At 37.7% G+C, this 21,877-nt stretch overlaps 1 protein-coding gene across 2 annotated transcripts in view; it reads right to left on the bottom strand.

Moving 5' to 3' along the window:
* The window catches only part of LOC145993923 (uncharacterized), a 285,429-nt gene that overhangs the window by 20,415 nt on the left and 243,137 nt on the right, over positions 1–21,877 (bottom strand). For both annotated transcript variants that reach the window (XM_083129863.1, XM_083129864.1), the window contains 4 exons: positions 15,052–18,891; positions 9,145–9,284; positions 5,656–5,740; positions 3,263–3,382 (listed from right to left, as the gene is read on the bottom strand). In XM_083129863.1, coding sequence (XP_082985989.1) covers positions 3,263–3,382; positions 5,656–5,740; positions 9,145–9,284; positions 15,052–18,891 — 4,185 coding nt within the window. The remainder of the gene's footprint in view (positions 1–3,262; positions 3,383–5,655; positions 5,741–9,144; positions 9,285–15,051; positions 18,892–21,877) is intronic.

The raw sequence follows: 21,877 nt of genomic DNA, 5'->3' as shown, positions 1-21,877 counted from the left end.
TGCTGTGACAGTACCATGCAAAGCAACGAGGGGACCAAGCTCCTTCCAGGAAAAACATGCCCACACTGTCACCCCACCTCCACCAAATTTCACTGTCGGCAAAACACAGAATGCTAAATGTCGTTCATGAGGCATTCGCCACACCCACACATGACCATCGGATCGCCACATGGTATAACGCGATTCGTTACTCCACATCACGGATTTCCACTGTTCTAACGACCAGTTGCACCTCTCCTTACACCATGAGAGGCGGCGTTTCGTGTTTCGTTGAGTGATGTGGGGCTTATGGGCAGCCGCTCGTCCATGGTAACCGAGTCGTTGTACCTCACGTCGCACAGTCATGCTGCTAGGATTACATCCTGCCCTGGTTCGGAATTCCTGTGTGATGGTGGCGATCGCTGATTGCCGGTTCTCTCGTACTACCCTATTCAACACTCAGCGGTCTCTGTCTGTCAACATGGGCGCTCGGCCATAATGTTTTGTGGTTGTACATGTCCCATTACGTTTCCACTTTACTATCACATTGGCGACAGTGGACTTTCAGGATTTTTAGGAGGATGGATATCTCGTGCACTGACTTGTTACTCCTGTGGCACCCAATCACTTCACCATGTTTGAAGTCTGTAAGTTCCTTCAACCGACCCATTCTGCTGTCTCGTGCACTATGCTGCCTGTAGTGGTCCATTGCTTGCCTCACCTCGCTGTAGAAGGCACCACAAAGTGGCCTACTATGCGCAACACAGAGTATATCACTGGTGTCAAATGCATCCTACAACTTCACTTAACTGTTAAACATTCGTAAATACATCTTCATGGAATAAATAAATTAACTATTTATCCCTAGAATGAAAGTTCTTGGCTTCGTATTCATATTTCAAGGAATTGTCTACTTTCTTCAATTTTTTTTAGTTTTAAAAACAAAATTAGACTCCAACAGTTAAAAGAGTGCTCCAATAAAATTCTTGTTTACATTCTTTTCAATTAATAGGCTAGGCTAGGAATAAGACTAGGTGGATAGGAAGGAGAAGAGAGAATTAGTGAGGAAATGGAAGGAGGCCAAACATGGACATCCGCAGGATTTTTTCCAGGGAGGGGCAAGGAAGGTATTTTTTCCAGGGGGGCAAACAAGGCACATTTTCCCCAAAGATAGTGTTGTTCCCTAAAAAAAAAACATTGCTTAATTTTGAATTTATGGTGTTCATGCAATAATTAACACATATTATTGTGGCTAGAATGCAATTATATGTGTGAGATACAAATTTTTGGGTTGACTTTCATTTTCCAGGGGGGAGCCAAGGCCCCCTTGATCCCCTTCCAGACGCCCATGAGGCCAAAGAAATAGAGAAGAATGGAGAATACATAATGAACTGGGATGGGGGACTTAAGATCAACAAAGAATGGAAGAAAGTGTTAGAGTGGAGGAACAACAAAGAGAAAAGGAGGATATGCAGGAAAAAGACCACAAGAAAAGGAATCTGTCCACATCCAAATGTAAGGGAAATGATAATAAGATAGTCCTAGACACTCATTAGGGACCTGCAAATCACCTGTCAGTCACCAGATGCTACACATACAAATACCTGGAGAGGAGACATCTTAGATATTGACTGACACCCTTAGATGTTTTGTGTCTAGAAACCTGTACTGTGAGTACATATAATCTTCCTGTTTGTACATTATTTCATTTAAGTTCAGTTCTTAGTCTGAAAAAGACCTGCCTTGATTTGGCCAGCATCTTGGGTGTTTTGTAACATGGATGCAAAGCTAATTACCATAAATTCTTTAATATAGCTGGGGACTTTGTTATAATAAATTATTCTTGCTTTATGATGTGCTTTATTTCTTTGCAAAGCAGGTTTAAATAACTGTGGGGTCCGTGGTCATCTAACCCACCCTCGATTTCGCAAGGATTTTTTTTTCTTATGAAGATTATGTGTTGCTAAGTGTGAAGAAAGAAATTCTGGAGAGCGGAAAGAAGTATTTAGTACTGTACAGCCCTTTATAGTTGAGATATAGTCATTGTCATTTAAAGTTGCGAGGTGGAAGTTTACTTGCGGCCATGTTAGTTTCGTAGCACCCGTACTAAATGTCACGAAAATTGCTGTCAAAATTTCCCGCAGATTCCGGGCTCCGCCCCTGGGGTAATTAACCTGCCACCTGCAACCGCTATTGCGGCAACACTTGTCTCTATAGAGTTCTTTTGGAAGGCATGTTAGAAACTGGCCAAACCACCTGCCCCCAACACTATTTTCTGCACTGACACATGAAGGTACAAAAAAAATTAAGGCTAAAATTTAACTTCAGAAGGTAACTTACCTCCTCCTTCCAAGGCCAGTCACTGAATTGCGGGTCGAAGTTAAATTTCAAAGTTCCAAAGAGAAGTAAGTCGTATGTCATTAGTCTTTCTTGTCCTTTTTCACAGAATACTACCCTCTTATTCCGTTCCATCATAAAAATAAGAAGTCTTAAATTATCCCATCCCACAAGTCATTCAGAAAATACAACCCTCCTCTTTACGGCCTGCAGTTGCCAAATAAAAATGGCTCCACAAGATAACGTATTTACACTCGCTGAGGATCACAAATCAATTGTAATGTCTGAAATGTCCAACCTGCCACTACATCACAATAACATATTTCAAATTATCCCATTCCACCCGTCAATACATCACAATAACATATCGCAAATTTTCCCATTCCACAAGTCAATCATAAGAAGAAAAAGAGAATATGTAGACATGCGCCTGTGACGTGAATCCATGATGCACAGCCATGATGGAAGCCCTGGAAAATTGTATGAACATTACGTAGGTACGGAATTTAAATATTAAAAAAATGTAAGTTTCATAGCACGTAGAACTCCAAAAATTACTTTCCGCGCTCCAGAATTTCTTTCTTCACACTTAGCAATACATAATCTTCATAAGAAAAAAAAAATTCCTTGTGAAATCAAGGGTAGGTTAGATGACCACAGAGCATAACTGTGTAAGAAAGCCCTATTGCTGTTACTAAAACATGATTATATATTTTGCCATCTCAGAACATTAATTATTTTAAACACAAATGAATGAATATCAAGTCTTAACTCAATTTCGCAGATTGTATGTCTAAATGAGGCCACTATTTCGATAGTGTATGGATAAAAATGCAACTGGTAGTAATATAAGTAATAAAGCTTGTGTTTTTGCATTTATATTGACCATAATTTTCTGCCATGAACACTAAAACTGTTAAACAATCAGAAATGGAATTGTTAATACCTGGGCAATTGAATTCATCTGTATGATTGTCACAGTCTGGCTTGCCATCACACTGCCATAGGGCAGGAATACAACGACGGGATGGACACTGGAACTCATCAAACAGGCAGTCCCACTCATCTGGAAAAACAATAACATCACAATAAAAACTAGAAAATCAAAATTATAAAATGTTGCAATATCATATAATAAGCAAAATAGAACTCGATAGATTTGCAAAAAAAATTAGTGTCAAATAATTAGGAAAAATGGCACTAAATCGTTTAATCGGTACCAAATAATGTGTATTGTGACAAAGCTGAAAATTTGCTGATTCCAATGTACTTGTTGATGATTTTTTGGACTGATACTGGTGCTTATATTTAAGTGATTCCAATATTAACAGAGAAAACATGAAAAGTTATGTTTAGATATTATAAATATCTTCAATATTTTACACTAGTACAGAAACAGTTTTCATATATTAATTAGAACATATAAAGTAACAAGATTTGAAATCATTACAAGAAATCAGAGCATCAAAACCACATCCTTCAAAGGCCTTAAAAAACCAGTTGTTTGTTTTTATTCTTCTTCTTCTTTCAGGAGAACAGCACAAAACTGTCACATTAAATTATCCAAGCTATTATGAATAAGTTCCCTATGATCAAAATTTTGGAAATGAAAAATATTTAATATTGGAATTGGTTTAAATATTGAAATTTTACAGATTCCAATAGTAGTTCTGTTGTCACTTTTAGTCATTGTTACCTAATATTCAAGCACCAGAAACCAGATTTGTCTCTTAATATGCACATACCCTGTCTTTCTCATAGATAGGGCTCGGAAGTTGATGAAAAATCATATTTTTTTTTCTGAGCCTTGAAAACAATGCTAAACCTGAGTTCATATCCCTTCAGTTAGAACCAGAAAACATTGTTTTTAGTTTGCATTTTTTCCCCCATTTTTTGTCCTTTTTTGGCTTTAAGGTCATTCTTTCAGTATTTTTTGCCATTTTTCTTCATGAGGTTTATTTTTCTCCTCTCCTGCTGTTTCGTGAATTTTAAATGCCTTTTCTAGCATAACTAAAATATTTAAATTTCCTGAGATGGTCTCTTTAGCAAGTTCGCAATTAATCAAAAATATATTGAATGGAATATTATTATTTTTAACTGAAGTGTTTGGCATGGATTAAATAATTAATTGTTGTTAATTTATTTTTCCTCCAGTGAACTTGTAAATACTTTGAGGTTCCCTTGCTGGCATATTATCACTTTAATCTGTGGTTTTAAAGTAAATTAGTCACAATATTTTATTATAAAAAAAAATTAAAAAACAAAAACTGATGTACAAGAAATATCACTCTATTTTCAGATGCTGGCAAATTACTATATTGTACATGGCCCACTTTGAAAGGAGGCGAATTAATTTACAAAAATCCTTATGGTGTATTTTATGTAATCTTGAAGTAAAAATAAGTAAAACTACATTAGGACTTCATTGTTTTTTTCCCTTGTTTCAGTGGTTTAAATCACCAAACAATGGGTTTTATCAAATTATTCAACTACTCTCTTAAATGATGAATAGATTTTCTCGGGCTATTGACCAGGTGAGTTGTGGAAAATATTTCAATTCAACACTGAAGATGAGAGTGATGTTAGCTCTCGAAAGCTTGGAATATTTTCCACAACTCACCTGGTCGATAACCCAAGAGTATCTATTCATCATTCGTCGCCAGGAAAGCTTCTACTACTCTCTTGAAATTGATGAAAAAAAATTGAGGTTTCATTTTCAGAGCGAGAATTTTTTGTCATTTTTAGGTCATGAATTTGGAGCCCTACTCATAAATAAATAAACTCAGGTCCTATATTGATACAATCTAATAATGCCTTTGTTCATAGCCATTTAATTTATGGGAATTTATTAAGAGCCAACATTTTAACTGGTGGTAATGTAATATTTTTGTTTGTTGAGTTTGCTGCCAGCACTGTAGCAGTGAGTTTTGGTAGCAAGCGCTGTCAATGAAAAGACTACACCAGCACCACTGATGGTACACATGGAAACAGCATGAATCAGAAACCCACCAAGCAGAGAAGAAACAAGTTTGCATGTGAGTAGTGGCAGGGGCACCAAAATTACTAGAACATGTGCATGTAAGTTACATGTAAAAATTTAGTAATTTGCTTCAGTATATGTATTAAACTACCACGTCTTTCATTCCCCAAAACGGTAATGTAATGTTAATGATATGGACAAACATATGTGATTTTCTTGTGGTTTCTAAAAACAAATGTAATGTAGCAGTGTAAACTCATTTCATAATAGTTTGAATTTTTCACCAGAGTGGAAATTCAAATTTTATTTAAATCATTACTGAAGAGTTAGTGAAGTCAAAAAAATCATTATTAACCTACCACATCTCACTTCATCGCTGCCATCAGTACAATCAACAATTCCATTGCAGACAAGATTTCTCTTCAGACATTGCCCATTAGAACACTGAAATGTAATAAATTATAGTTAATGCACAAAAATATAAACGCAACAGTTTTTAGTTAACTAAATTGACAGAGAAAGCTATTTTTTACATAGTAACAATTCAGTTTCATGAAAAAAAAATAATCTAAATGTACAATCTATTTCTAATTAGCTATATACTTACCTTTACCAATGAGAAAACAAATTAATAACTTTTTTATTTACGCAAAAGTATCATATGTATACTATTTCCTTCTTAAATGATTTTCAATTGCATGACACGTGGTTTAAGCACCTTATTCTATAAATGCATTTTCATAGTACACTTTCATATCAAGTATGCATTATCAATATTGAATTGGTACAAAAAATTGCAGCTTCCCAATGATGAACATTAAGCAATACAATAACTACAATAACAGTTTTTACTTATTCGGGACATTCCATGTCAATTCAACTGCGGTCTGAACCTTGACATCTCAGAAATTAATAATTTTTGGCGCAGTGGTAGTACCAGTAAACTGCAAATTTCAGATTCTTTTGGCTCTTACTTTTTGAGTTATCGACTTTCAAAAAAGCAAAAATCCCAAAATTAGATGAAATTTTGAAATCTTTAAACAGCTGTAGTTCAAAAACTATTTGACCTAGAGAGCTCAAATTGGTGTCATTCTCTTCTGCTTTAAATGAGCTTTAATTTAAAATGCAACGTGACTGTACTATTTGAATTTTGTAATGTTTAAAAAACTTTGAAAAAAAAGTATTTTTTAAAATCCCAAAAGCACCATTATTAATTTTTTTTTAAAAAAAATGTTTCGAAGACATCAATTGACTATTTGTGTGTAAAATTTCATAATGGGATGGCAATGGGTTGCTATGGAAATGATTTATTTTGTATTATAATGTGTGCAAAATATGTGAAATTTCCTGACTTCCATGTTAAAACCACAACTTTATGCTGAGTGGTTGATCTTGAAGTCTTCATGCCAGACCCTGTGGCCGAGTGGTAATCACATCACGCTGCGATGCCAAGGGTCCCGGGTTCGAATCCCGCTCGGGCTTGGTTGTTTGTGAATGTCCATTCATCAATTTCATCATTTCATCACTCATCCCCATCTTCGCAAATTAGTCACGTGGCACAAAACGCGAAGTAAAATAAACTAAATCAATCAATCAATCAATCAATTGAAGTCTTCATATTAGTCTATTTTATAAATTTTCAACTACAAATAACATGAAAATACCTAAAATTTATCACTTTTAATATCAGGTAATCAAATTGAAAAATGTACATGGGGAAGTCATTAAATAACAGGAAATTTTTTCTAAACTTCATGGAGATATATGCACAATGAAAATTTGTGTTTCGGCACTCAAAAAGGTTCCTTAGCAACACACCATAAAGGTGTCGTAACAATCGGGCGGTATGCGTCTGTGCAGTAGTGCGTACAACATGGCCGCTACATTGTTGACTTGCACCATAGAAGAGCAACGAAGTGTTATTCAATTTTTGTGGTCAGAGGGAGTGAAACCTTCTGAAATCTACAGCAGAATGAAGGTTTAGTACGGAGACAATTGTTTAACCTTTACTTTCCCAATGGTCTATGAGTGTTCCATCCACAATATAGCCGGAGTCTCCCAATGGCACACTCATGGATGACCGTGATAATTAAACAATTCATGTGCTTTTAGGGCTTCATACTTGTATGTGAGGTTGTAAACGCTGACAGATGTTGAGATAGAACTTTGAAATGTCATGTGGAAGAAAACCCACCCACCTGGTACCTCCCCCTCCCCCTTACGACTCCAAAGTTACCTATGGAAGCTGGCGCGAATTTTCAATTTGTACACTTATTTGACATAAAATGTTATAACTCGTAGACTATTTGACCACTCTACTTCGGATAACTTTTGTTTTTCCGCTAGAACATCAGGGCATGCAATCGTGCAGGAATGAAAATGCCAAAGCCAATAAGAGGGGTTGGGTGGGCTGCGGCCCCCAACTTTCAATGAAAAAAATCATAAAAGTGGGGAGTTTTTTCACACATTCTATAATGTAATGCACCCAGAAACATGAAATGACTTGAATTCCATTGAGAAAGGACCATTCTTTGAAAATAAGGCTAAAGTTTGCCTCCCCTTCCAAAAATAGCGGGGGAAGTCTCCGTACTAAACCTTCATTCTGCTGTAGATTTCAGAAGGTTTCACTCCCTCTGACCACAAAAAATGAATAACACTTCGTTGCTCTTCTATGGTGCAAGTCAACAGTGTAGCGGCCATGTTGTACGCACTACTGCACAGGCGCATACCACCCGATCGTCACGACACCTTTATGGTGTGTTGCTAAGGAACCTTTTTGAGTGCCGAAACACAAATTTTCGTTGTGCATATATCTCCATGAAACTTAGAATAAATTTCCTGTTATTTAATGATTTCCCCATGTACATTTTTCAATTTGATTACCTGATGTTAAAAGTGATAAATTTTAGGTATTTTCATGTAATTTGTAGTCGAATTTTTATAAAATAGACTAATATGAAGACTTCAACATCAACCACTCAGCATATACCTATAGTTGTGGTTTTAACATGGAAGTCAGGAAATTTTGCAAATTTCACAAATTTCGCACACATTACAATACAAAATAAATCATTTTCATAGGAATCCATTGCCGTCCCATTATGAAATTTTACACACAAATAGTCAATTGATGTCTTCGAAACATATTTTTTTAAAAAAAAATTAATAATGGTGTTTTTGAGATTTTCAAAATGACTTTTTTTTTTCAAGTTTTTTAAACATTGCAAAATTCAAATAGCACAGTCATGTTGCATTTCAAATTAAAGCTCATTAAAAGCAGAAGAGAATGGCACCAATTTGAGCTCTCTAGGTCAAATAGTTTTTGAACTAAAGCTGTTTAAAGATTTCAAAATGTCATCTAATTTTGGGATTTTTGCTTTTTTGAAAGTCGATAACTCAAAAACTAAGAACCGAAAAAATCTGAAATTTGGCTGATTTTGCCCTCCGGATAGGTACAACATATTAAAAAATCAAAAAATCTGAATCCTAAAGATTCAAATATATTTTTTATCAGTTGATTTGACATGGAATGACCGATTCACAAGTTTTTTTTAAAAAAATTAGTTATATCACCACTATAAATTAGGTATATAAAGAGAAGAGAACATATCAAATCCTTGAAAGAGAAGACAAAGGTCATGAACTCTTTTTGGAAGTTTATATGTAAGTATCCAACAAATGTTATGCACAAATTCTTGAAGAAACTCATTTCTTTGTAGAATTGGAATTTATGCAATAACAATGACTGAGAATGAAAATTCACTAGAGTTAATGAAAAAACAGTGAATGGTTGGGAAATATACGTATTTCTTACATATTATTATAATTCAAAATAACATTTATATTACCTGAAAGTTCCCTGGACATCCTTCATCAATGCATCCCAACTCATCAGAACCATCTGAACAATCATTCACAGAATCACACTTTGATGTATGGCTAACACAGCTGCCAGATCGAGATGTACCATTCACACATTGGAACTGCCCTGTGGAACACAAATAATATATGTACCAATTCTAAAAACATATCTTCTGTATATAATTAACACATGTGACAAATGTGACTTTTATATTTTCATCATCAGTATTTTTCACTCAAGCAAGTCCTTGCGTTATGTATTCTTGCATTTGCCCTATTATCAAACTCTTGAAGTTTATGGAGCACCTTATTTTTAACCATCCACTAGTTTGTTTTGACTTATCATAAAAATGCCAATTTGCAATTTACTAAAGTTAAAACAAATTATTAACAAGCATATGTAATATATTTCCTTACAGAAGAAATTTGTGCAAATGTTATTAAAAAGGGTAACAAATGTCATAACTTGCCTCAGATACTAAAATATACTTTTCTAATCATATTTGTGTATTTGATTATATAATATGGATTCTTTCACATTCCGAAGTTGTGTTAAAACAATTTTGAATATTTGTTTGATTTAAGTCCAGTTTATGCTCAGATACACAAATTTGAATTTGATACTACAGTTTTAAAGTGGAATCCGAACAACAGTGTGATGTGCAGCCACTGGAGATTGGACTCAGGGCCTCTTGACCTAAGCTAATTAAGAATTATGGAATCAAGGAATTTTTCAGAATCCAAACCTTGAGACTCTGATTCATAGCATGTTACGTTAACTACTTCACCATGAAATCCACCTGTTTGAAACATCTAATGAATATTATTCACTAAGCCATCTTAAATCATCTACAAATAAAAAATTGCATATAATATATATTGACAAAAACTTCAATTTAATTTTTAATGTTCCAGACATATCAACTCAATTTGCCCGTTGCTGTATTGATTAATGCAATTTAACAAATGCTTATACTCCATTATCTATTATTATTATACACAAATATTTCATGAAGTGCCATAATCGCTACTGTTACATCCATTGATGGATTAGAAATGGCCATAACAATGAAGCAACTAATTTGAACAGCTATTCTCCCAATACTGGCTGATTTTGTTCTAGAGTTTTGATATTCCGTCAGGTTACAATAACATAGAAAATTTGATCAATTTCATAAGAAATATATTTAAAATTAGTTTCTTAAAATCATATTAACATAAATTATTCTCGTAGGATTTTGAATCAAAATTCTGGTAAATCTTCAAGGTAAAGTTGAAAATTAAACTAATTTTAAATTTAATAAAATGTTTAGGCATTGTTACTGGGATTGACAGAAATCTTTAACTATTGGCAGTGGCAGCGATTGGGTTTCAAAACTAAGGGGTTGGGGGGGGGGGTTACCAAGGACAGTTTATTTACCCTTCGTAGATAAGGTTTAGCATAGTGCACGAGAAAGAGTTGCAAAAAGTGGGAGGGCAACTGCCCCCTAATCGCTGCCACTGACTATTGGCATTGGTATGCCATTTTTTTAAATTCTAAATGTATACTATATACCCATAACCTGCCATGGTCAGTCAGAAGGGAGTGTTAGTCCCAGGTTCGATATCAGGGTTGGGTGATTTGAAGGGGATTTTTTCCAGTGAGGTCTCTGCATGCAGCAGCTCTAGGGTTCACCTAGCCTCTAATCAATTTATACTTGGGAGAGAGGGGTGGGGGTGGGGTAAAGGTGGCTGAGCATGGTGCTGATTACATCACTTCCCGAAATGGTTCATATTGTAAATGTGTGGGACCCTTCCTCCACGTGCTTTCATGGCATATTGCAATATGCACAAGATAGCCTTACCTTTTTTTTAATACTGTAGTCCCATAATTTGTTTATTCTTCTTTGTTTCAGTAAATTTGCCTTGCTTGTCACTGTTTTTGCTAACTAATTAAATTTTCAAATGAAATAAATTGGGCATGTGTGAAAGATTTTGTGGAGGTATTGATGATTGAAGAGGGGGGGGGGGAGATAAATCAAGAAATGGATTTCTGCAGGTTTTTTTTTTTTTTTAAATATCTAACTGTGTGTGTCAGTTCTAGATTTTCTGAAGGTCTTCAATTGGATACATACACACAGTGGTGTGTCCAGGATTTTCGAAAGAACGTGGGAAAGGGGACACTTTAAACTGCCTAATGAAAACTTTTTCATCTTTCTTACTTGGATTCAGGCACGTAGCTCCAAAAAGCATACAAGTATCTAATTTAAATAATGTATACTGGTAATTAATTTTACTTCCATAGCAGAATTAAATATATAATTCATCTTCAGGGCTGCTACCTGCCACTTTTTCACCTTTAGATGGATAACAAAATCATGGTTGTGATGAGGGACAGTCATAAACATTCATGCTGTAATCAGAATTTGAACTCGAGACCTTTCTTCAATGTGCTTATTGTTTTCAAAGACCGCTTTCTTAAAATTCCCTGCTTGTCTCTTTCTCTGTCTGTGTGTGTGTGTGGGTGCTTGCATGTGTAGGCCTAACCAGAATGTTTTAATGTAGGCCAGGCTGCTGAAAAAGTATTTCAAAGATGCAAGGTACATTATAAAGATTTACCATAACCACACGTTATCCCAAGTGCCGAGGTCACCGCACGTCACTGTCCACCTTGGAGGTCAACAATACGAGGGTCACTATTTATATTTTGAGCCTTGGCAACACTGATTGAAGTTAGGTGCGATTTGACGTTTGCACAGAATCGTCTGGCATTATTGACCATAACGTACTTCAAAAGTTTTGTCAATAGCTTCATTTGTGTTGTTTATGTTGCCTTGGAGATTGTGGGACAACAATAAAATGGAATTACAACCTTAGTGACAATGAAGTTCGACCAGTCACAAATATAGGAGTGCGTTGTGAAAGAAGGAGAACACATGCATATGCTGAACATATTTTATTCAGCAGGCTACATGGAACAAAGGAAAACATAAATTTCCGCTGCAACGCAGCAATGTATGGTGTCCACACAAAATAAAACATTTTCGTCCATCTACACGTGACATTGAAGTTCGACCACTGTTAGAGGGGATCCTGTTTACCATGGTGTGACGCCGCCCCGTCGGCGAATAACTGTGGCAATGCATCGGGGCATGCTGCGGACGAGTCGTTCAAGGTATTCCACATCGATGCGGTGCCACCCCTCCTGCAGGCAGGCAATAAGAGCAGCCTCTGTCGTGGGTCCCCTCTGTTGCACACGTCGCTTAAGAACACGCCAAACATTCTCAATGGGCGAGAGGTCGGGACTCGATGGTGGCCATGGCAGAGTTCGCACGTGATGGCGAGTCAACCATTCTCTTGTCAGCCGCGCTGTATGAGGCCTGGCATTGTCGTGTTGAAAGATGAGACGCCGCCTGTGGAACAGGTGCCTTTGCACTGTGGGAAGATGCCGCTCCAGTATGCGTGTATAGGCGTGTGCATTCACAATGCCCTCACAGACGTGTAGTGGGCCAACCCCAGATGCCATCATGCATCCCCATACCATCACTGACGCAGGTTTCTGTACCCGACGTGCATAACATTTTGCTTCATTCTGTTCCTCCTTCCGACAAATGACTGTTTTCCGTATTTTCCTGTACACAACATTGAAAATGGATTCGTCTGTCCACAAAACCCTGTTCCACTGCCGAAATGTCCATCCCCGGTACATTCGTGCCCACCGTAGTCGATTGCCTTTGTTCAACATGGAAAGGAAGGGTTTACGTTTTGCCTTGTACACTCGGTAACCGCATCGCTGTAGGTAACCGCGAATGGTTCTGGTTGACACTTCAATGTGAAAGCGTTCCCGAGTCCACAGTCGTAATTCGGCCACAGAAACATGATTGTTGGTTTCAGCAGGCGTTTTCGACCGGGGGCCTTACCTGGCTCTGTAGTACCCGTATTTTGGTGGTGTTTGATGATGCAGTGGACGGTTGACTTGGGTAAGTTCAGTTGGCGCCCTATTTCACGTTCACTGAGTCCATCCCGTTGCAACTCCACCACTCTTCTCCTCACGGTGTTGTCAATAGGTTTGCACCTGGCCATGGTAATGATGCACTGCGGTTCCTCGGTGCACAGCACGCGCTTATATACGGCGGACTCCCTTATTGTGTCCGTGACGTCATGCTTCCGTCGAATGCACCACTATCTGGAATTTTCCGTATGGGTCTGGTGCCTGGTCGAAGTTCAATGTCACGTGTATAGTTCCCCGTTTTCGTTCTTTACGTGACCTTGGGTGCAACATGCTGGGATCACGATTCTTGCCTGCTCACACGCCTCCTCTTACACACATGCGTCACTTCTGCGGGTCACCCATTCCACCGCCTATGCCTATGCCTCACGTATTCCTTTCTGGTCGAACTTCATTGTCACCAAGGTTGTAACTCGTGAACATTTTCGTGCGATGATTCTTTACGATTTTCGACGTGGATTATCAAGATAAGAGTGCATCGATCAACTTACTTCCACATTTGGCGATGAAGCCCCATCCTTTGCCACTGTGAAATGCTGGTATAACGAATTTAATCGTGGCCACCATTCGCTCACCGACGAGATTAGCAAAGGTCGTCCAAAATCAGTTGTTGTTCAAGAAAACATTGATGCCCGTGCAAAACCTAATACTGCAAGATCGTCATGTGACATACTGTGAGATTGAGGCAACCATAGGCATTAGTTCCACCAGCATATATAAAACATTACACGATCATTTAGCTGTGAGAAAGGTATGTTCTCGTTGGATCCCACACAATTTGACAAAAACTCAAAAAGACGCTTGCATCAATTGGTGCAAACAAATGCTCAATAAATACAATCGTGGTGCTTCAAAAGACGTATATAAGATTGTAACAGGTGACGAATCATGGATATATGCATATGAGCCGAAACGTAAACAGTAGTCGACTGTATGGGTGTTTCAAGATGAACCCAATCCAACAAAAGTTGTTCGCGCTTGAAGCACATCGAAACAAATGGTCGCCTGTTTCTTCAGGAAAACTGGTCATGTGGCAACTGTGCCTTTAGAAGAACGTAGAATGGTCAACTCTGAATGGTACACAACAATTTGTTTGCCAGAGGTCTTCGGTCAAATACGGAAAACAAACAAACGCCGTAGTATTATTCTTCATCAAGACAATGCCAGCTGTCACACATCTCGTCTAACAACCGACTTTATGAACAGTCAAAAAATCGAATTGATGGGTCATCCGCTGTACAGTCCTGATTTGGCACCCAATGACTTCTTCCTGTTCCCGAATGTCAAGAATAAATTGCGTGGACAACGATTTTCGTCGGCAGAAGATGCCGTTGATGAGTTCAAAAACCATATTATGGAGGTGTCTCAAGAAGATTGGAAAAACTGCTTTGACAAATGGTCTTAACGAATGCAAAAGCGTATTGACCATAAAGGAGAATACTTCGAAAAACAATAAAGCAGTTTTCAATGCCAAATTCCTGTTTTTTCATTGTTAGGCTCAAAATATAAATAGTGACCCTCGTACAACAAATGAAATCAAGTTTCAACAAAAGCATGGCACTGTGATATGGAGGCACATAGTGGATGTGGAAGTAGGTTCCACACATTCTCTGTCATGATAGAGGTGATGTGATCATACTTTTTCTGCCTTTATGTCTACACCACATCACCACCACCACCATAATTACCCCCATGCACCTGCTGATGAAAGGCTGGGTGCACCTCAGAACCATTAGATTAAATAGGCACATTAGCGGAAAAATGTCTTCCTCAGATTTCCCATCCCAGGACACCAACTGGGTCTCCTGCAAATCAGATGCCTGACCATCTGGACTGCTATGTTTAATCACTTTAAAAAAAAAAAAAAGTAAATTAAAAAGTAATACATGCAGATAAGATGACTTACCTGCTGCACATTTTGAAAAGATGACAGATTCTCCTAATGCTGCACCCTTCTGTTCCCCTTCAGTCTTTAAATGCTCTGCATCTGTTGCAGTAGAGTTATCACTGGAACTATCATTAACCATCAAGCTTATGACTGGGTCTTTCACCTTCTCTGATGAAATAAATGTTGTTGTTTCACTGTCTGAAACAATTGAATCATTGCTATCATTAATAGGTTCCATGGATGAAATGGGGACAGGGGAAATAGTTGTTTCACTCTCATATTCTGTGTTAGCTAAATCAGCATGAGACGTTTCCAAAGGTAATGGTGTTATGCTTGAGAGATATATTTCAGAATCATTTCCAGATTTGATTTCAGAAGTGGTTGTTATTGAAGGGGCAGAACTGCCATTGCTTGCATTATCAGTTGGTTTCACATGTGAAGCACCCTCATCTTGATTATCAAGTGCATTTTCTTTTACATTATAAGAGGGAGTTGTTGGTATAATTTCCTGCACTTTCATGGTAGACACTTTCGGAGGATGTTCTTCATTTTCTTTGGGGATGAGTTTTTCAATATTTGATTCAGTTTTTTTCTTCTCCTTAGATGCTATTTCCTCATCAATATTGTCTTCATTTTCTGCCAAAACAGTGTTGACAACTTCATCATCTGACTCTGTTGTAGAGGATGAGCTCACTTGGTTGGGTTGGATGGTAGGAATGGGAATTGCTGGCTCAAGACCAAGACCATGTGGGTCTGGGTTGTCATTTTCGTTTACTGCAAAGAGATCAGTTTCAAGGTCAGCTGATGTTTTGTTGCTTCCATTTTGAGGATTATCTTTTTCCTTGTTGGCTTCAGGATCTCCTTCAACAATATTAACATCTTCAGTATTTTCGTAAGTGCTTGGGTCATTTGATTTTGTAGGATGAACTAAATCTGTTGGCAACACTGCAACTGGTTCCTCACTTACTGGCTTTTCACTGTGATACAATGGAAGGGTCTCTTTGATGTTGGGTGAGAAAACATCTGGCTCTTCTTCATTGTCATCAACATCAAAGTGATGCGTTTCAAAATTAATATCAGAGTTGGTGCTATCCAAAGCTAAGCCCATTTTGTCAATTTTCTGTTTATCCTTGTCTATCTTTTGGATCTTCTCAAAAACATCATTTTTCTTCTCAAAATGTACCTTTTCAGCCACGGTTTCATCTTCGCCAACAATGGGTACAATGCTATCTGGATGAATGGGTTTCTTTGAGTCAAATTTCTTTTTCTCATGGACTTTGGTAATTTCTGGAACTTTGATCACGTCAGTTTCCTTTGGCTTTTCTGTTGATTGTTCTTCAATCAGTTCTGTTACCGGTGGAGGCTCATTTACTGATTTAGGAGTGGCATGGTCTGTTGCTGGTTGGTGTTCAGGAAGTACAAAAATCTCATTCGGGTGAGCGGTTGTTGATGAAACTTTAGTGTGGGACAAATTATTTTCATGTTCATCGACTACAAATTCATTGGATACTAGCCTCACACCATCACTTTGAGGCTCTTCTGTGGTGCTGTGAGCTGCAGATATGGCCAGAGAGGATTGCTGGTCATTTGGAGAGACCTCCAATATACTCTCTGTCTGAGTTAAGGCTTCAGAAGTATGATAAATAGTGGTTGCGGAAACATCCAGTTTGCTTTCTGTCTTGTCTTTAACTGAATATTCTGTAACAGTTTCCTTTTCTGCTAACTTAGCTTCAATGTGACCTGGCAACAGTTCTTCAATGTGATTTTCTTCAGATGTGATGTTTTCGTCTTTGGCTGGAATCAAAGTAGTCATGCTTTCAGGTCCTTCGCTGGATGGTGTCAGCTCCTTGATATGTAATGTAGTTTTAGATGGCTCAGTCACCAGTAATGATGAAGCATCATCTGGTGCTACTGTGATTGTGTTAGAGAGACCAGTGTCAGTTTTGGATTTGTCTTCATCAACGTGCGTATTTTCAGGCTGAGAATCTTCAAGCATAGTATCATTGCCATGCTCTTGAAACTCGTCGTGAACATCTATGTGGTGTATGTCTTCATGTTCTTCATCATCATTTAAATCGTCATCCTCGTTATTTTTCTTTAGCTTGTCAATATGGGTTGCTTTCTTGTGTGGTTTCTCAGAACTAGAACCCGTGTTTTCAAGATCATTTTCTTGTAGTGGAGGATCTGTTGCATCTAAGGATTCTGCAGTTGATGTCTTTTCTGGTAGAATAGTGCTTTCTTCTGATGGTGTACTTTGATCTCCTAAGGGCTTATGCAATTCATGAATATTTATTTGTTCTTCCTTTTTGTTGTCTGCTGGCAACACTGAACTTTGTAATACGTTGATCAAATCATTGTCATGGGAGTTTCCATCTTTGGATTCTGTACTTGAAGTAACCATTTCATTGAAATTATCACTTAAATGTGTTGTATTCTCACTTGTGAAGACAGGAGCTGAAATTTCTTTTGTTTCGTTTTTGGTGTCATCGTCTAGAATTGCATTTGGATGAAGAACTGCAATACTTTCAGGTTTCATAGGACTTTCTGTGTCTGAAGGGGAAACATTATCATTCTCTGCTATATTTACAGAAACTGTAGTGATTTCAGTTTCACTCTGGTCATCCAAACGAGGTCCCTTGCTTAAACTCTTGGTTTCATTCAAAACTTCAGATTCCTTTTCCTCTTTTACAGGGAAATTGTCATAATCCTCAGGTGACAAAACATTATCAAAGGTATTGTTTGAATCAAGATCATTTATTGTATCTAATGTTGACAAATGCACTGACTCATCCGGGGGCTTTATCACAGCTTCCTCTTTTTTATCGGGCATGTCAGTTGTATTGTCATCTTCTACGGGTTCAATTTTATCATTTGCAAGTTCTGTGGAGGTTTCACCATTGATTTCTACATGCTGGGGTGATTCTGTTGAAGTGGTTGAGCTGGATTTTTCTTCAGAGATCACAATTTCAGTCATGCCAATATGCTTATCCTCCTCTGTACCTGCAGGAACATTTGGTTTTACATCCCCTGTAGAACTATGTTCAGTATCATTCTCAACATTATTTTGCAAGTCTATTTGCATTCCTGAATCTTCACTATCAGTAATGTTTTCTCCTGGTACCGGACGCATCATGTTTACGTCTGAAGGCATTGTGGTTTGTGGGAACAGAACATTATTAGGAGCATAAGCCACATGAGTATCGTTCGTATCATCATGATGCTCTGATTCAGGGACATCCGTTATTCCAAGCTCTGGCTCTAATGGAATAAGAACTCTTGGAGATTCAGTGGCCACGATCTCTGGCACATCTGTGGAGTTTGTGGGAGGATGGGAGAGGGGTGTTTGGAAAGGTAAGTAGGCATCTTCCTTTTCAGTGACTTCATATACCTCATAACTTGGCCTTCTTTCTGTTGTTGATGAGATCACATTATGTTCTGTGGGGTAAATTGGTTGTGGCTCAGCAGATGGTTCTGGTTCAGCAGATGGTTCAGGTTCAGCAGATGCTTCAGGTTCTGCAGCTGGTTCTGGTTCAGCAGATGGTTCTGGTTCAGCAGATGGTTCTGGCTCAGCAGATGGTTCTGGCTCAGCAGATGGCTCTGGTTCAGGGGATGGTTCTGGTTCAGGGGATGGCTCTGGTTCAGCTGATGGCTCTGGTTCAGCTGATGGCTCAGGTTCAGCAGATGGTTCTGGTTCAGCAGATGGCTCAGGTTCAGCTGATGGCTCAGGTTCAGCTGATGGTTCTGGCTCAGAAGATGGTTCTGGCTCGGCAGATGGTTCTGGCTCAGCAGATGGTTGTGGTTCAGAAACTGGTACACCTTCATCAGGAATATTGATAGTTGGTGGTGATATAACTTCATCTAAAAATTAAAAAAAAACATTTGTGAACAAGTTGCAACCAGATAAATCTTAGGTATTAATTTTAAAAAAAAATACTTAAGGGGAGGGAATACAGATTCTCCTTTGAGGCATCCTCTAGACCATTCAAAAAGACATGTGAGGGGAGGCTGGCTGCTTCACCCCCCAGTTCTTCGGGAAGGACATTAATGACTTCGGAAGAGCGAACATGTGGGCAGACCGGCAAGCCGCTCTTTCTTCCAAATCAAACCAGTCAGCTTCCTTGCAAAGAGAGTTTTACAACAAGTTGTCACGTTTGAAGCAAAAAGTAGAAGAAAAGCGAAGTAAAATAAATAAATCAATAAAGTAAGTCAAATCAATCAATTAAACTGTACGTCCAGCCCCGATTAGCCTATCTCTGCATAAAGAGGGCTTTTAAAAACAAAAACTCACATAGTAATCTGTTTATCCCAGATAGCATGTAAGTTAACTGCAAGTTAAATCGACATTCGAATGTCGATTTAACTTGCAGTTAACTTACATGCTATCTGGGATGGTTTAGGCTATTTTTTAAACACCATAACCCACATTACAGTTTACCAAAGTGTCCAAGGGGGTGACATTCTTGAACAGTAAGTCTCAGTCTAGTCTCGATTTTGCAAACTCTGTCTCTATTTTCAAGAGCTGGTTCCTGTGACGGAGTGATTGTACATGGCGCTACGACGTCAGGGGTTCCGGGATCGAATCCCGGCCTGTGCATGGATGTTTGTGAGTGTTCATTCATCAATTTCATCATATTATCATCTCTCATCCCCATCTTCGCAAAAATGACACAAAAGCGAAGAAAAATAAAGCAAATCAATATTATCATTAATAACAATCAGTGACGGCAGTTAGGGAGGGGAGGGGGAAATTGTCCCCCCCGAATCTTTGTAACTTTTGCTGCACTATGCTAAACTTGATCTAACAAGGAAAAGTAAATTATCCTTTCCCCCTAATTTTGGAACACTATCGCTGCTACTGGTTTTGTTTATTCCAGTGGCATTCTCGATAATTGCCTACAGCTCAGTGTGTTGTTTCACATTTCTTTTTCTTTTTAGCATTCTTGATAAAAAGAACAGTTTCATTTTCCGGCTACTTGTTCTTCCTCTATTCTCAAAATCAGACTGCAACAAAAAATTTAATTGCTTTCAGTAGATCATCGGATTGTGCCCGGGAAATTATTCAATGCAAATTGTGTTGAGTTGGGTTGTTTTTCCATTGTTGTTGTTTATGCACACTTCTGGTATGTTAGGGAAGCAGTCTGATAATTACACGAAACTGTCTATATGATTTCGCATTTTTTTTTGGTATGTGTTATTTTATTTGCAAACACCAGAACTTCATGTTGTATTGGGATTTCTTTTTACCCAACTCACACAAATTGAACACTCAGCAGTGGTCTCTGATACCTGCCATCGTGAAAACGTACAAAAAGACAAAGCACTGTGAACAAAATAACATGATTTTATCTCCCACTCTAGTACCAATAAATATTCATTCCGGAAACAAGAGATGTCCCAAAGCTGGAAAATTCCAATGGAGGGAAAACCAATTTAACATAAGCTGGTTTTTAATTTGAAATAGTTAAACAATGGTAAACCAAATAAATATGGAATGTAATGTAAATATGTATTTGAGCAATACATAACTTCTGTTCCAAAGATATTTTGTGAACAAAAGAATGTACTATCTATTTAGGCCTAAATATAATATTATTTTTTATTAAAAATATTATTTTTCATATGTGGTGATTTTATGTTGATATCAAGTCACAATCGCAACAATGAATTCATTAATGTATTGATTACTATTTGTGTGCTATCTAAAGTAAATTGTGTGCTTTCATGTGCTAACGTTTGAAATATATAATTTAATTATGTATTGCTATGTAGCTATTCCACTTGTGCCTCAGGGACTCCCGAGTTCTATATTATACCTCAACCTTTTGAGTGTGGAACTTGTTTACTTTGGACAATCTTTTTCCTCTGAAACTACCACATCTGTTTCTCATCATGGGTTGACCACTTTGCCCCGCCCCTCCTATGTGAGCCACCCTTCAGCGCTGGGAGCTCTGGAAGGGGAAGTCTGTGTCAGAATTGTTGTACGGGAGAGAGAGGAAATTTAACATTGAGCATATGGGAATAATATTTTATTCGATTTCTTGCGAATATCAAACTTCTGATGTCATAGAAAAAGGTATCAACGGGAAGACGACAGATTGATGATGATTTTCACCGCCGGAAAAGTCGAAACTTTCATTTCATTAGCTGCAACTTGAAGTCGAAGTTGTCGAGTTTTTTCTCCATAAGGAATACATGGGATTCTGAAAATTTTTATTCGTCTTATTTTTCAAACAATTTGTCTAGCTTCATAATCTACATAGAAAAATGCTTCCACTTGCAAAAAGAGGAGAAATTTATACTCTTTGATACACCCAGAGGGTTTTTTAGTAGCAGTGCCCATAAGGGCAATACTGAAATAAATGCGCACATGGTGCGTAACTGTATAAAGCAAGTACAGCGAAACCTCAAATTTAAACTTTTCAGTGAACTGAGGTGAAATTTTTTTTAAATGAGGGAAAATGTATAATGTGGAAAAATTTGACAAAATTTTGCACTATTGGAACCATGAAAAATGAATGTAAATGGAGGCAAAATTTAAAACCTGGGGAATGTGAAATCATGGTTTCTGTGCATTTCTTTTAGGTGGATTAATCTCTCAGCATTTTACTTTATCCACAAAATGTCTTATGAAGTTTGTGTTTAAGTCCATCTTATACACAGATATACTAATCTGGACTGAACCTACAGTTTAAAGTGAGATCTGGACCATTATGTACCTCCATCAGGGATCAAAGTCTGGACACTTTGATCCAAAATTTCACATGCACGCACACAGACATGTATATATGACGTAATGCATGCATGTATGTATATATGTGTGATATTTGAATATCTGCTAGGTTTT

Source organism: Lepisma saccharinum, chromosome 10 (assembly GCF_977018435.1).
Source record: "Lepisma saccharinum chromosome 10, izLepSacc3.1, whole genome shotgun sequence".
Taxonomy (NCBI): domain Eukaryota; kingdom Metazoa; phylum Arthropoda; class Insecta; order Zygentoma; family Lepismatidae; genus Lepisma; species Lepisma saccharinum.
This window is presented reverse-complemented; position numbering and strand designations above follow the sequence as displayed.